This window comes from Clarias gariepinus, chromosome 18 (genome assembly GCF_024256425.1).
Source record: "Clarias gariepinus isolate MV-2021 ecotype Netherlands chromosome 18, CGAR_prim_01v2, whole genome shotgun sequence".
NCBI lineage: Eukaryota > Metazoa > Chordata > Actinopteri > Siluriformes > Clariidae > Clarias > Clarias gariepinus.
In genome coordinates, this window is record NC_071117.1 from 13,294,716 (window position 1) to 13,309,907 (window position 15,192).

The 15,192-nt window shown below is 39.9% G+C and overlaps 1 protein-coding gene across 5 annotated transcripts in view; it reads left to right on the forward strand.

Annotated features, from left to right (window-relative positions):
• The window catches only part of rims1b (regulating synaptic membrane exocytosis 1b), a 63,514-nt gene that overhangs the window by 16,470 nt on the left and 31,852 nt on the right, over positions 1-15,192 (forward strand). For 4 of the 5 annotated variants that reach the window (XM_053476749.1, XM_053476748.1, XM_053476750.1 and 1 more), the window contains exons 2-4: positions 1,239-1,452; positions 12,859-13,121; positions 13,657-14,534. In XM_053476749.1, coding sequence (XP_053332724.1) covers positions 1,239-1,452; positions 12,859-13,121; positions 13,657-14,534 — 1,355 coding nt within the window. Of the gene's footprint in view, positions 1-1,238; positions 1,453-5,742; positions 5,755-6,004; positions 6,026-12,858; positions 13,122-13,656; positions 14,535-15,192 lie in introns of all 5 variants that reach the window. The other variant, XM_053476752.1, reaches the window with a different exon arrangement.

Sequence of the window (15,192 nt, forward strand, 5' to 3'; positions counted from 1 at the left end):
AGTTTGATAGTTTTAGGCAGCTGCCCTTCTCTCTCTTTCTCTCTCTCATTCTCTCTATCTATGTGTCTGTTCCCATCGACTGCTGACATGAAGTGCAGCCTCACGGTGGTGTTTCCATGACGACTGTTGCCTGGGTCTTTTGCTACCATGACAGTTCCCATGACGAGACGGCTGACCCAAGACCCCTACGATTTCCTTATGCTCTCCACTTCTACGTAACTCACACAGGTCAAAGTTCACAGCCTGTTGGTTAACTGACCTGAAATCAGTTCTGTCGTTCTGGCATAACTAATAGAACTCTGTTGCATCAAACCCAAACTGTACTGTATTGTACTGCTTCAGTGCTTTGCGGAACAAAAACCAAAAAAATGATGTGAAAGCTGTCTGAAACATCAATCACGATCCTCCATGCTTGGAGGCTGTGAGATGTCATTTGGATCGTATATTCATACTGCAGGTCTGTTACCCATCATCACTGCCCCCCCTTACCATGCTACGTCATGGTTAAATCCCCTGTGCGTAACCGCATCGTTCAGGCCAAGACGTGCCGAAGTCACTTTAAGGCTCCAGCTACCTGGGGCGGCAGTCTGCTTCCTCTTTCGGTGGAAAGGCAGTACACTGCAAACGCTACTTAAAGGGCATGGAGGAGTGTATTGCTCTCTGTGGAATGTGGATTTATATTTGTTTGCTTTGGCTTTCCGGGGAGTTGAATTGAGTCTCCAGAGGGTATGGCGGTGCGCTACAAACAGAGGTGAACTTTTATATTTGTCTTGATGTCAGGGGTTATTTATAGCTTGTGCATTCAGGAGCTTGATATGCTGGCAAACAGTTATCTGAAGATTTGTTTAAGGGATGCAGAATAGGGTCGAATCTCTATTAATCTCCGCTTAATGAGATGGATCAAAATGGTAAAGAGTTAAGACAAAAAGGACAAGGTTGGTACAATATGTACAATGCTTGTATGCCGTTCCTCTGAGAAATACTTTTCATAACATGGACATGTCTTTTTTTTTTTTTAATGAGTAATATTGCTCCTAGATAATTCATTAAACAACCCAATGACGCTGATGTAAAGGGCTTGTAATGACTGCAGCTTTATGAGGAAACACCCAGTACCCATTAAAGAAATGATCAAGAAGTGCTTTATTAGTATTCAACTCCTGGATGGATGACCTGACTTAAAGGAGGTTGTAAAGCATCTTTTCTGTTTTGTTTTGTTTTCTCTCTCTCATCGCCAGGACGCTTCATCAGCAATTCTCGAGCTATAAGGAGCAGGTAAGGCGGATCGGGGCAGAGAACAAACGACAACAGTCCATCCACAAGGACGATGCCCCGACCTGCGGGATCTGCCGCAAGACCAAGTTTGCCGACGGCTGCGGGCACCTCTGCTCCTACTGCCAGACCAAGTTCTGCGCCCGCTGTGGTGGAAGAGTGTCTCTACGCTCCAACAATGTGAGAAACATCCAATAAGCCCTCTGCTAAACCAGTCTCTGGTGCTGTCACTGATTCATCTCGTCCACATCCACCCTTCCCTTCCTTCGTTCGTTTTTTTTTTTTTTTTCATCCTGTGCTGTGATGTCTCATTGCTTGCCCTAATGCCTGGCTTTAGTCTTTGCCAACATGCTCTATGCTTAGATAGTTATTTAAATATACACACGCACACATTCTAGAAATAGATTAGGGCGAGGTTCCAGGTCAGGCACCATCCAAAATACCACAGAAATATAACCAGCCCAACACATGCCAAGAAACGGATATCGGTTTTTCATCCCAGTCCGTTCAGAGCTGCGTTTGCCGTCACATCGGTAAAGTGTTAATTGGGGTGGGCTCCAGCTTCACGGCATGGGGTGGCATATTTTCAGCTCCTGCCGCAACCTGCTGTGGCTAAAACAAGCAACGTTCCCCTCACTTTACCTGAGAATGGACTCGCCTCTGGTCATGCTGGGTACCAATCTGCCCTGGTTCCGGCTTGCCCAGTAAGGTGATGCCCCCTGTGGTCACATGATGAATAGCATAACATTTTCAATGACTGTAGCAGAGTGGAGTCGGACGACTGTGACCACATGAGTGATTACATGCATTTTTATGCACATTATTCACATATAAAAGTGAAATCTAGTTTATTTTTTTTAAATGTTTAAATTACGAACATTCCTCTTGCAGAATGCAAAATGTGGGTATATTTTATATGACGCTTAAAATGTAGCATTGTCCATACACACCACATAGCCCTGTTTCATACCATGCTGGTCTTTCTCACTGGCATCCGCTATATCTCCCCATCCGAGAGAATACAATACTCATCTTGATACATGATCAGGAATCTAATATGCCAAAGATATTTTTAAAGCGGCCAGTGATTGTATGTGATTGATGTGAAGCGATGGGATGATAGAAAGTGATCCAACGGTATGCAAACATTAATTCATTCATTCATTCCTTCATTGATCCTCAGTACCCGCTTTATCCTCATCGGGGGGTTGTGTCGGATCCGGTGCACTTCCCAGAACTCGGTCACATTGACCTTCACATGCAGTGCATTCTTATATGGTCATAAATATTGAGTAAACATTTTGAATGCCTTACTGTCAGTGTAAGGGTAGTCGTAAATGAATCTATTACCAGATCAATATCAGCAAAGTAACTGGATTACTAGAAAGTGTTTTTAGACACAGTGTAATCCCAGCGAAGTCTTATGCTGAAGGAGGTATAAAGTGTAGACAATGTCAAATTTGTGCTAGTCATCCCTCTGCAGATTTTAAACATTTATGGGCATATTCTACTTTTTTTACTAGTTAGTGGAACTGAAGAATGTAATGAAGCATTCGACAAAGGCTCTGATGCACCCCAAACCTGCACACGTTACCTGTTTTCCTCTGTTGTTGCATCCACTCCATTTGCTTATTGAAATCTTATAGGCTGTTACATCTTATGACTCAGTAGCTCTTTCCCATCACATGTTCAATGAGATTTTACAGTAGTTATGCCTTAATCCTCTAATCCAAAATGCATCTGATGAATTTACACTTAGACCAGATCACTTAGTCCTAGGAACGTTCTTTCTCTCTTTCTCTTCCTTTCTTCATTTCTTTCTCTCTTTCTTCATTTCTTTCTCTTTCTCTTCTTTTCTTTCTTTCTTTTCTTTCCTTTTCTCTTTCTTCATTTTTTTCTTCCTTTCTCTCTTTCTCTTTTTCTTTCGCTCTTTCTATCTTTCTCTTTCTCTCTTCCTTCATTTCTTTCTTTCATTCTTTTATTCTTTCTTTCTTTTTTCTTTTTTTTTCCTTTATCTCTTCATCATTACTTTCTTTATCTCTTTCTTCTTTTTTTATTCTTTCTTTCTTTCTTTCATTCATTTATTCTTTCTTTCTCTCTTTCTTTCTCTCTTCATTTTTCTTTCTTTCTCTCTTTCTTCATTTCTTTCTTTCTTTTTTTCTTTCTTTCTTTCTCTCTTTCTTCATTTCTTTTTTTCTTTCTCTCTTTCTTCCTTCCTTTCTCTTTTTCTTTCTTTCATTCTCCTTATCATTCTTCATTTTTTTCATTCTTTATTTCTTTCTTTCTTTCATTATTTCTCTCTTTCTCCACTTCTCTATTTCTGTTTCTTTCTTTCTTCCTCCCTCTTTCTTTCTTTCTTTCTTTCTTTTAGGACAACATTGTTACATAATGCACAGAACATTATAACTAAACATCATAAAAACAGTTTATAAAATCAGGGGTAACTTTTGTATTTTTCGACTCTTATTAAAATTGTATTTGTCAGATACAAACCATACTCTGTATGACCTGCACCGAAATGCTTACACTTCTGCCAGTGACCAGAAAAAAACATAAAGTGTAAGGTAGTTTCAAACAGTTGAAAAAGTTTTCCAAAAAAATAAATAAATAAATATATATATATATATATATATATATATATATATATATATATATATATATATATATATATATAATAAAAAATAAAAAAAACTTTTTCAACTGTTTGAAAAAATGTGGATTTGATTTAACTACCTTACACTTTATGTTTTTTTCTGGTCACTGGCAGAAGTGTATGCATTTCGGTGCAGGTCATACAGAGTATGGTTTGTATGTGACAAATACAATTTTAATAAGAATCTTTTACATATATATATATATATATATATATATATATATATATATACATATATATATATATATATATATACATATATATATATATATATATATATATATATATATATATATATATATATATATATATAATGTGCAAATATACATAAGAGTAAAAGTTAAAGTAAAAGTAAAATATACACTACAGTATATAGACAAAAGTATTTGGTCAAACCTGCAGTGACTTTGTATCCAGTCACATACACTTCAATATGGACTTGGTTCCCCTTTTCGTCTTGATACGCTGAAACAGAAGATTTCCCTTGACTGGGGATAAAGGGCCTGACTGAAACACCTGAATTCAATAATTAACAGGTTTAGCCAAATACTTTTTTATTCATATAGTGTATTTCAATTAAATAAATATGTCCAAGCCAAAACATAAAGCGGAAATATGTGTATATGTGTTGTACTGTTATGTTGTAATCAACAATGTAAATGTACTGTACAATGTACTCACACAGGTAATGCTATTTAAAACTACCTTGATAGAACATAAAACATAAAATAGAACATTTATAAGCAGTGCATAGATATTTTTTAAAACAATGTTGAAGAATTGGACAGATATTAACAATCTTATGTAATACATTTATTTTTTATTAACATCAACAGTGTTTTAAATGTGCATTTGAATAACAATTCACTCACTCGCTCACACACTCTCTGTGCCACTTATCCTGAACAGGGTTGCAGTGGTGCATAAAGCCTATAACGGGGGACTCGGACCACTAGACGGGGTACCAATCCAAGTACCAGGGCGTCTCTCTATTACACGGCACAAGCACACACACTCATATGGAGTATGGGCAATTTAGAAACACACATTAGAATAATCTGCATGTCTTTGGACTGTGGGAGAAAACCCACCAAACACAGGGGGAACATGCACACAGACCCGGGGTGGACTCTCTCTATATATATATTCTTTAATTTATGCATCAGTTATCAAAAATACACCTCATAAAGGTACCATTTAAATATTACATTGCAACTCTATATTTGACCTACAGGAGGCACTACAGCTACAGTAATCACCTCCTGTTAGTCATGCGTTCGACCAGATATTTATGAACGCACAACATATGACACTACATGAAGCATTAGTAATGTCGAAAAAATGACTATTTAAATACACAAAAGCCGTCTCACTTAATCTCGTCACTTTCTCCGCCCCTTTCCATGTATAGCACATACATGTGTGGAATCAGACATCTGTCTCATCGAGTCGTGTGGCTGTTTTAGTGTCGACTGCACCCCACTTGATTTCAAACCCAGCCCTCTATTGCTCTGGCTGAACCTGAACTCTGTCTTTTTGAATACACAGACGGAGACATTGTCCTTTACTAACGCTTCCTCCCTTCTCTTCCTCCCCACCTGTCTCTCTGTCGCCTTCCTTCTCTCTCTCTCTCTCTCTCCCTCTCTCTCTCACACACACATGCACCATTTCCATTTCTCACCGTTTCATTTTCGATTTCCGATTTCACACTTTGCTCTCTTTCCCACCTGCCCCCTCCTCTCCCGTTTTTCTCCTCACCTCTTCCCGTTTTTGCCCGTCTTTCACTCCTCTCTGCTTCCTGGACTGCATGCCTCAAGGAGGATAAAGTGGTTAGCATTATTCTTCTGTTTCTATATCTTTGTGTGATGATGGGATTGTTGTATGGCTGTGAATATCCAATGTTTGCTCTGTGTGTGTATGTGTGTGAGCTGAAAAGCTCAATGTCTATCAAATCACACATGGATTTCGATATAAACTGGTTTATTTCCTTTAGTATCAGCCTCTATTACTCAGTATGGTTTTTGTCTAAAGCTATAAATGTGACTAATTTTCCTCCCATTGTCTCTTGCTCCTGCAAAGTGTCTCATAGTGAAGGACAGGGTAAGGAATTTTGGGTATCCCGGTCTCTGCATGGGGTGCAGTATCCCTCCCTTAGCTGACCGAGTGCCCCTTCCCCTCCTTGTGGCCGTTGCCGTGGAGATGTGCCGCCTTTAAAGGGACAGCCAACAGGGAGAGGTCGATGGGCACGGGCTGGCATTCCGACCGGTCAGATGTTATTCTGACATTATCAGTTGGTTGCACTTTAGTTGAAAGGACGGTGAAGCTGAAGTCCTGGACATTTACACAATTACACAAGGCAGTATGAGAAAAAAACATATATTTAAATTATAAGACTTGCTATGTTACAGAGTCCCGTTCAAAAAAAGTGCCACTAACTGACAAGAGAATGTGCATGTTTGCTGCACTTTGCCTGTGCCCTGGGACTGCAATGGGCATGCCATGAGGTCAAGGGGTCATGGGTCAAGATACAGTATATAGCGCAATCCTATCATATATTGGGTAGACGAGCAAATTTACCCTGCAATCCAATGGGCACTTGCGACTCCCTGTGCACTCCGTCTGATGTTATCAATGTGTTGTTTGTGTGTGTGGGTGTGTGTGTGTGTGTGTGTGCGCGTATCAAGTTTACTTGTTGTACTGTGTGTGTGCATTGTTTTGTGTGTGTGTGTGAAAGTATTTCATTTTGATGAAAATAAATTGTTCTGTCATCTAGCATTAAAGGTCACAAACAAACTTTAGCAATAATTAATGATGCTGTGGATTTAACGACACGCTTAACGTGATGTCTGTTTCCGAGTTTGAACCGAGCAACGGGGGTTCCTAATTAGCGCTCTTGCTGTCATCGAGTTAGACATCTAGACATGAGTCAGTGCTGTAAGCCTGGTGCGCAGCCCCGCACTTAAACCGCATGTGCCACATCTACTTACACCGTAAGTGGTCAGTTATCTCGGAGATGATATCAGGAACAACACTCTGGTGGCCAATTGTTAAAAAAAATACATAACTCAATCCCTTTGAAAAAAGGTTTTTGGCTCGTTTTTCCACTGATTCAAAATACATCCTAATACTGAATACACTGTGGAATTATCTATGGGAAATAATACCTTGATTACTTTTTCTAAAAGATTTCTTTTAAAATAGTCAAAAATTTCTGTTTTAAAATACACTGTCTGGCCAATCAATCAATCAATCAATCAATCAATCAATCAATCAATCAATCAATCAGTTTATCTATCTATCTATCTATCTATCTATCTATCTATCTATCTATCTATCTATCTATCTATCTATCTATCTATCAATTGCAGTTTTAGAAAGGTCAAATTATAGGTCTGCATCAATAAAAAAAAAACATTTAAATGTCCAAAAAACTATTTTCACATGATTAAAAACCTGAAAGTGTAGTACAGTACTGAAAGTTAGCGGATTCAGGATTGGGACTAAACAGCTGTGTGGCCGTAAGACAACCACTTGTTAGTAAGGCTAAACTCTTCAGTTTGCTAGTGGGGTGTAAAAATTGAATTCTCAGTAATAGTAAAAGGCCATGTGGTCCGATGAGTACAGATTGACACTATTCCAGAGCAATGGTACACATGCACCCATCATGCATAGTGCTCACTGTACAAGCCTCTGGAGGCAGGGTTATGATCAGGGGTTGCTTCAGTTGGGCAGGTCTAGACTCAACAACGTTATGTGGCAAAAAAATGGAGTCAGCTGACGACCTGAATGTACTGAATGACCAGATTATCACATCAGAGGATTTTTTTTTTCAAGTCCATATGAGGCATATAGCAATGACACAAACTGTGAAAGCGTTCACCACTTTGCGGCAAAATCAATGCTAAAGACGGTCTAATGATATAATAAAGTCCTAAACATTTTCTGGGCCGAAAACTATGTCCAAAGTGTCAGCATTTTGTGTGAGCACCATTGTTCTTCCACTCCTCCATAATGATATCACGGAGCTGCTGGATGTTTGACACACGGCGCTTCGCCACCTTCCGCTTGTGGACGCCCCACAAGTGCTCAATAGGGCTCAGGTCTGGAGACATACAGTACTCGGCCACTGATGAACACAAACATGATGAATAGGACATGTGACTTGCATGGTTAATGATGTACAGCTGTTATCACTCACTTTTGTTGCCAGCTATTTTGGACAATAATGGCTGTATGTTGAGTTATTTTTAATGGATAGTAAATCTATACTGTTATCCCAGCTTCATTCCAACTGCTTTAAAGCTTTATTTCTATAATATTGTCCTTTGCTGAAGTTAGAGGGGTGTACTCACTTTTTTGAGTGGGTATGTATATTTGAAGGGCATTGATTGGTCAGTGGTAAGTTTTTTGGCCGGGCAAAGAGCTCAAGCCCAGGAACACTGTCTCCAAAAACTCCCCAGATCCCAATCCAAACAACAAGTCAACAAACAAGCCCAACCCATAAAGGGCCCACCCCATAACCCACAGCATTCAAGAGATCCACAGTTAATGCCCTGATGCCAGACACCACAGCACACCCCAGAGGTATTGCGGAGCCATGCACCAAGGTGGCACAAAGGGAACGCAAAAAAAAAAAAAAGTGGTTATAAAGTGAAGTGTATGTGAGAGAGAGAGACTAGTTTAAACATAGGTAGTCCAGTGATTGTCATTTGGTCATACCTTTAGTTTACGAACTCAACACATGAACCATCTTTAGCTGACAATTTTTAAGCTAGAATACTCCTTCAAGTCTCGGTCCGCTATTACAGTTGCTTTCGCTGTTTCAGTCACGGCCCAGCTGAAAATGTGCAGACGCACTCTATCGCCGCGTCTCAGGAGTATAATTCAGTAATTGTGTGTCAGCAGATCTGTCAAACTCCAAGGAGGGAGCGAGTCATTTTTATCTTGCTTATTTCCTCTCTGGGTCTCTGAACCAAGCCCTGGACGTTTTTTTTCTTCTTTTTTTCCACTGAGCCTTCATTTATACCCCCGCTCTCCTCTGCAAATCTAATATGATGCCTTCTCTGTCTCCGCGCTTCCGATTCTTCTCCCACTCGAACCTGCTGACTTGTTTTCTGTCTCTTTATTACTTCAGTTTCCAACCCCTCTGTGATAAATCAACCATCTTCCTTTCCTTCTCTCTCTCTCTCTCTCTCTCTCTGTCTATCTTATATACACTCTCTTCTATCTCTCCATTCCTGCTTCGGTTACCATGGAGAGCTGTATTGAGCTGAGCAGGAGGTGCCTGACACACTAACACACAGGGAGGAGAAACGACTAGATTCACACTCATGCTAGCATGCACACACTTGTGTATACACACACACACACACACACAAACACACAGCTCTGTGATGTGCCCTAAACATTTCATTTTTGACATATAACACCAGAGGTTGTGGTGTTGGTTATAGGTTATACTGTATGTCTGGTTGTTTCATACAATAAAAAAAAAAATCCTCAACTCTCCATAATATCTTTAAAAGTAGCGACATTACATAAATACACACGTTTCATTTGAATAATTACCTTTATAGCTTACATGTCCATTATTTCTATGTGTTTCTTAGTAGACATGATTTAATTCTTTACCGTTTTTTCCTTTTTTTCAGATATAGACAGTAATGTTCAAAAGTTAGAACACACCTACTCATTCCTTGGGGTTTTCAGTGTTGTTCTACATAAGGAAACCCCAAGGAATGAGTAGGTGTGTTATAACTTTAAAACTAAACGGAAACTGTTATAACTAAAAATTATAAAATAACACATCTGGAATCAAGTGTTCAGTCTTTCTTCTAATTGTTTATGTAGACTTGAGGAATATTTCTCCAAGCTTGCTGAATGACTCATTCACCAGAATTTTTGGCATGTTTTTTTGGCTCTTTTTTTCAGTCCAGTCCCTGTACCCGGGCAATCGCAGAGGAATGTTTTTGTTTGTTAAGCTACGCAATGACCTTGGAATCATTCACACATTAAAAGAAATAATGTATAAACCAGTGAGAAACAGGTGCAAATGTTGACAGATGATCATGCCGGGGATTTGTATACCGGTGATGCTGAACGCTGAGTGGTTGGAACAGAAGAGAGGGGAAATGAGGTCGCTGGTGAGGTTGCACAAGTGTGTATAGACTTATAGTCTATAGTCCCAAGCCCGAATACAGTAAATAAGGAGTGTAGCGTCAGGGAGGGTATCCGGCGTAAAACATGTGCCAAAATAACTGTGCGGATCATGAAAAAGAAGACTGTAACTGTAACTGATGATGCACAATAGTGGCAGCCAACGAGTGCTTCTATATACCATATTGTATATTTGGAAAATCATTATACAGTAAGTGACCACCTCATGAGTCTGACTGAGGGAATGCCAAGAGTGTGCCAAGCTGTCCTCAAAGCAAAAGGTGGCCACTTTGAAGAATGAAATGTATGTTTGCACTTTTTTTCTTATAATAGTGTTGTTTTATAGTTTAGACTTGATGCATTCAGTACTGTTCTAGAATATTAAAGTAAGTAAAATTTTCTATACAACGAATCCCCTCACATGGGAGATAAATTCAATCCTATTTAGGAATTAGAGTCAGGGTTATAACTTACAAGTTTTTCTTCAACATTACTTAGATATTGCATAGTGGCACGGCCAACTATTACTATTGTTTTACTGTAGAACCTTATTCGACCTTATTTTACACGCTTTATTCTCATATTGTTTCTGGTGCCACCAGGTTTTCCATATATGCATAAATTTGTTCTGTTTTATTCGAAACATTCATATTTGCCAATGATAGAATTAAACATTTAGCTCAGACTCCTACTCAGTTCCACGCTTGTTGATCTCGGTGCATTTAGAATAAAGGCTAGCTATAGTGCTAGGCAGCAGGATTAGCGCAGATTGCTAATCCTTCCTGTGAGTGTATCTCTGGTTGGCTGACAGCTGTGGGCCTCTGGACATCAGATTTACCTCAGATTACTCTGGAACAAGGCCAACTGGATCCAATAAGGGCACAATGTTCTGTATCTATCTCTCTTTCTCTCTCTCTCTTTCTCTCTCTCTCACTTTTCCTCCCACCCCTATGCTGTCCTAGAACAGGCTTATCTCTTTAGAGCAGCACTGAAGCACGAACAATCCACGGGAAAAAAAAAAAGATATTTATTCGATTTGAGGTCTTTGTTACCAATTCATCCGCTCGACCATGTCGAGCACGAGGCAACTAGCATGTGAGTACTCCTCTTCGTAGAACTGACCAGCGTTTAGATGGCACATACGTGTACACCACTGTTAAAGTGTGATTTAACACTCTTCCAGATTTTGAAAGTAGCAGCTGGGTTCTGCCTAAAGTTTTTTTTTTTTTTCTTGATCGCTTTTAATGAGCTCTTCCTCAGAATCCTGTTCCTTATTTTTCCACGAAAGATGCTTTCCAATCTGCCTGCGTTTTTTTTTTTTTTTCCACCTGGGTTTTGTTCTTGCTGAATTTGATATGACTGAAATAATTGTTACCGAATAACAATGGAAGATTATATTTAGCTGGATTTATGTTGTTGTTGCTGATGCAGTGTTCTTCACTTCTAAACAAGAACTTCTCATACTCAGTTTCATGTTTAAGGCATTGATGTTTAAACTGTATATTTAATAGAGAGTCTAAAGGCGAGTACTTGTGTGTGTGTTCGGTGTGTGTGTGTTTCAATTCTCAGCGTGCGTTGACCTGAACTCAAGTGTTCTCGCATTTGACAGTTTCTCTGCATGCTCACGAACACCCTGTGCTCATTTTTAATGATGATGCTCCCTGATACTGCTCTGCCCCCTCCCGCCGGCTGCCCTCTCTTCCTCTCTATGTCTAAAATACTGTTTAAACACCTTGAACGGTATAGCGCAATGAGATATTTTCACAGAGTTTGCAGTCTGTTTTGCTTTAATGATTAATAGTGTAGAACATCCAGATCTGAGCCGTTTTGCGTCACCTGTTTAGTAGCTCAAAAACATAAGCTAGACTTTACATGGTGCATTACATAGTATCTTGTGATGATATTTAATGAGCATGGTATTGTACCAATAACTGTATCACTGCCTACAAGCTTGTTTGGAAAAGGATGCGTTTGCTAGTAGGTGAAGATTCATACTAGCTGATCGCATGCCAAATGAAATTGGCTGTCTGCGAGTTAAACTCATGAGTTTTGCTTGGAAAGGAACACTATCGACAAGGAACAAGAACATATGCTCATTACTGCAGCATTCAAGCCTGTTAACTGCAGTGTGGAGCAACACTGGATTTACCGACATGATCAATAGATTAGTCCCTGCTAAGGAATCTAAAGTGAGATGGATATGTTGGAAATTTACCCTTTCTAAGCCTCAAACATTAAAAACGCAGGAGCCGTTTGATTTTGCATTAACCCTAATAGCATCTAATCAAGTTCGACTGGTCTCCACATCACAGATGGAAAAAGGCTCAGACAGAGACAGGAAGAAGAGAAATCGTCAGGGCCTAGGTATTTTAGGAAGTCACAGTCATCCATCTTGTAAATGAACCACTGGAGAGTGCTTATTAATGCTGGAAATGAGAATAGAGGGGAAAGAAGGAAAATTAAATAGAAGAAATTTAAAAGAAAAAGATGGCCAGGTTGACAGTTTTAATCAAACTTGAGTTTTACAGAGTGTGTATAGACCTATGTTCTGTATGTATGTATACATGTTTGCCAGTTGTCCGATAATGTTTGTCTCCTACACTATATCTGTTTTACATTTTCCTACAATAACAGTCTACCTTAATGTAATTGTTCTAAAATGTATCCAAAAGCACAAGTCTAACTTACATTTAAATATACATTAAAGAGCATTAGTCACCTGCATATCCTACAGATAAAGATCCCTTCAGCACCACCTACTCCGTGTTTCTCGGCAGGTGATGTGGGTGTGCAACCTGTGCAGGAAGCAGCAAGAGATTCTTACTAAATCTGGAGAATGGTTCTCACCAGGGCCAAGAGGCAGGCCTCTGAGCTTGCCCGGCCCTGAGGTCGACCGGGACGGGAAGCTGCGTTCCAGGTCGCAGGTTACATCCGGAGTTAACCACGGAAGTGTTAACGATCTCCAGCCAGTCACTGACCGGACCAAGGGAGTAGACACCATGCCAGCCTCACGAGCAAGGAGCGAACCCCCACGAGAGAAGTATAAATGATAATACACTTTTGTAACGATGATACATTATGAACTGTAATATCAGTTAAGAACAGTTTTGTCATGTGAATGTACACATGTCATATTTCTGTATCAATGAGGAAACAGAATCTGCTTTTCTAATTAGCTAAATGGTCTTCATTTTCAAGTGAGTTTTATTTGTACTGTTGTTGGCTTGTACACTGAAACGGTAAGGGCTCTGTCAAAAGGACTAACCAAAAGTTGAAGGGTGCTAGATGGTATTAAAAAGACCTTTACTTATTTAGGTAACGTTGTTTCTCAATTTAACACTGGATAAGGGTGAAAAGTCTTGTTAGTTCAACATGAAAAAAGGTTTAAAACTTTTCATGCCTGCAATCTGGCATTCAGTAGTTTACTGGTAACCTACCTTAAAAAAGGTTATGCGTTGTAGCCTAAAGTGCTTGCAAAATATGGTTGTATGTACAACTCTAAACAGGGCTTTCTCTAATAACATTTCTCTGATTATATATTTTACTCTCAGACTTTCTGTCTCCATGTCAAATAGGAAGAGGCCAGTGTCCCTACATGAGCAGAATGGCAAGGTCATTATCAGAGGTGAGAGGAGAGTGGGACCTGGAAGGCAGTTGAGCCAGGCTTCAGAAGATCGAGCTCCAGGCGAAAGGAGAGAGAGCAGACGTCTTGAGAAAGGCCATTCGCAAGAATACGACCACCCTGGCGACACTTCCCACCCCGACCAGCGGCGGAAAAAAGAAGAAGAGGAACGGGAGCGGGAGAGGCAGCGTCGAGAAGAGGAATACCAAAATCGCTATTGTAGCGATCCCAACCTGGCCCGCTACCCTGTCAAACCTCAGAAAGAAGAACAAGAGATGCGCATGCATGCCAAAGTCTCCAAAATGCGACAAGAACGCCACCACAGCGACATGGCCATCAACGAAGTAGGCCTGGCTCAAGATGGTTGTGAGACTCCAGGCAGTCGGCTAAGCAGGAGGTCAGGAGGCAATGAAAACCGCAAGGCAATCTTGGAAAACCACCGGGCGTACTCTGTGGACAGGACCGCGGGGGGTAGTGCTGGTGGGGGGCCTGTACCCCTTCAAAAACAGGGTCACAGTGGTTCTCACATGAGCCCCGGGGGCTCCCAAGACCTCAGGGATGGACAGGATCGTGGCCACAAAGGTTACTTGGAGCCTGGCTCAGCAGCGTTATTACACAAGACCAAGCGCGAGAAAGCTGCCGAAAGTTTCCGGAAAGATTCTTCACTGAGTTCAGACCAGTCGGAGTGTCTCCGACCACCTCCTCCCCGTGGTTACAGGCCCAAACGAGGCCTCAATAAGAGGCAGATGTCCATTAGCAGTTCAGAAGAGGAAGGAGGGTCTACACCCGAGTATACCAGCTGTGAAGATGTGGAGAGCATAAGCGAAAAAGGTAGAAAAATCTTTGTCTTTGGTGTTAAATAACTTAAAGAAAGGTGAAGAACCAAATCTTTTTGAGATTGCTATAGGCAAGTCATGACATACTCATCAAACCGATTGACTGATTTCTCCATTCTTATCATTTGTTCCACTTTTTATCACTTGAAAACCATGCCTATACTTGATTTATTTATTTTTTTATGGAGCAGTAGAAGGTGTTCCAGCCTCTGAAACAGATATATCTCATGGATTCTTTGGATAAATTTTTGGAATTATGTCAGTGGCCCTGTCATGTAACACAGCAAGTGACTCACAGGATTAAGCATGGGCATGAAATTTTAAGCCTAAAACTGTTCCAAATTCGCCATTGAGTATGATATTACATTTTAGGTTCATTGGGTTAAATTAAAACACCTCCCATCTGTGATTGAGTTTCGATTTATGAAAGCTCCATCTGTTAGATAAATTCTTCTGTATTTTTTGTTTTTTAGCTTTATGATTCAATGTGTACAGACAGAACATACATGAGTACGTGTGCTCAGAGTGATCTATTCATATTATATTTTTCTGTATATTAAACTCTATTATTTCCTTTTTTGTATATTTTTATTTTTAGTGTAACTTGTACTCTAATAAAAATAAAAAATGTATTTGTAGAATTATTTGAATGT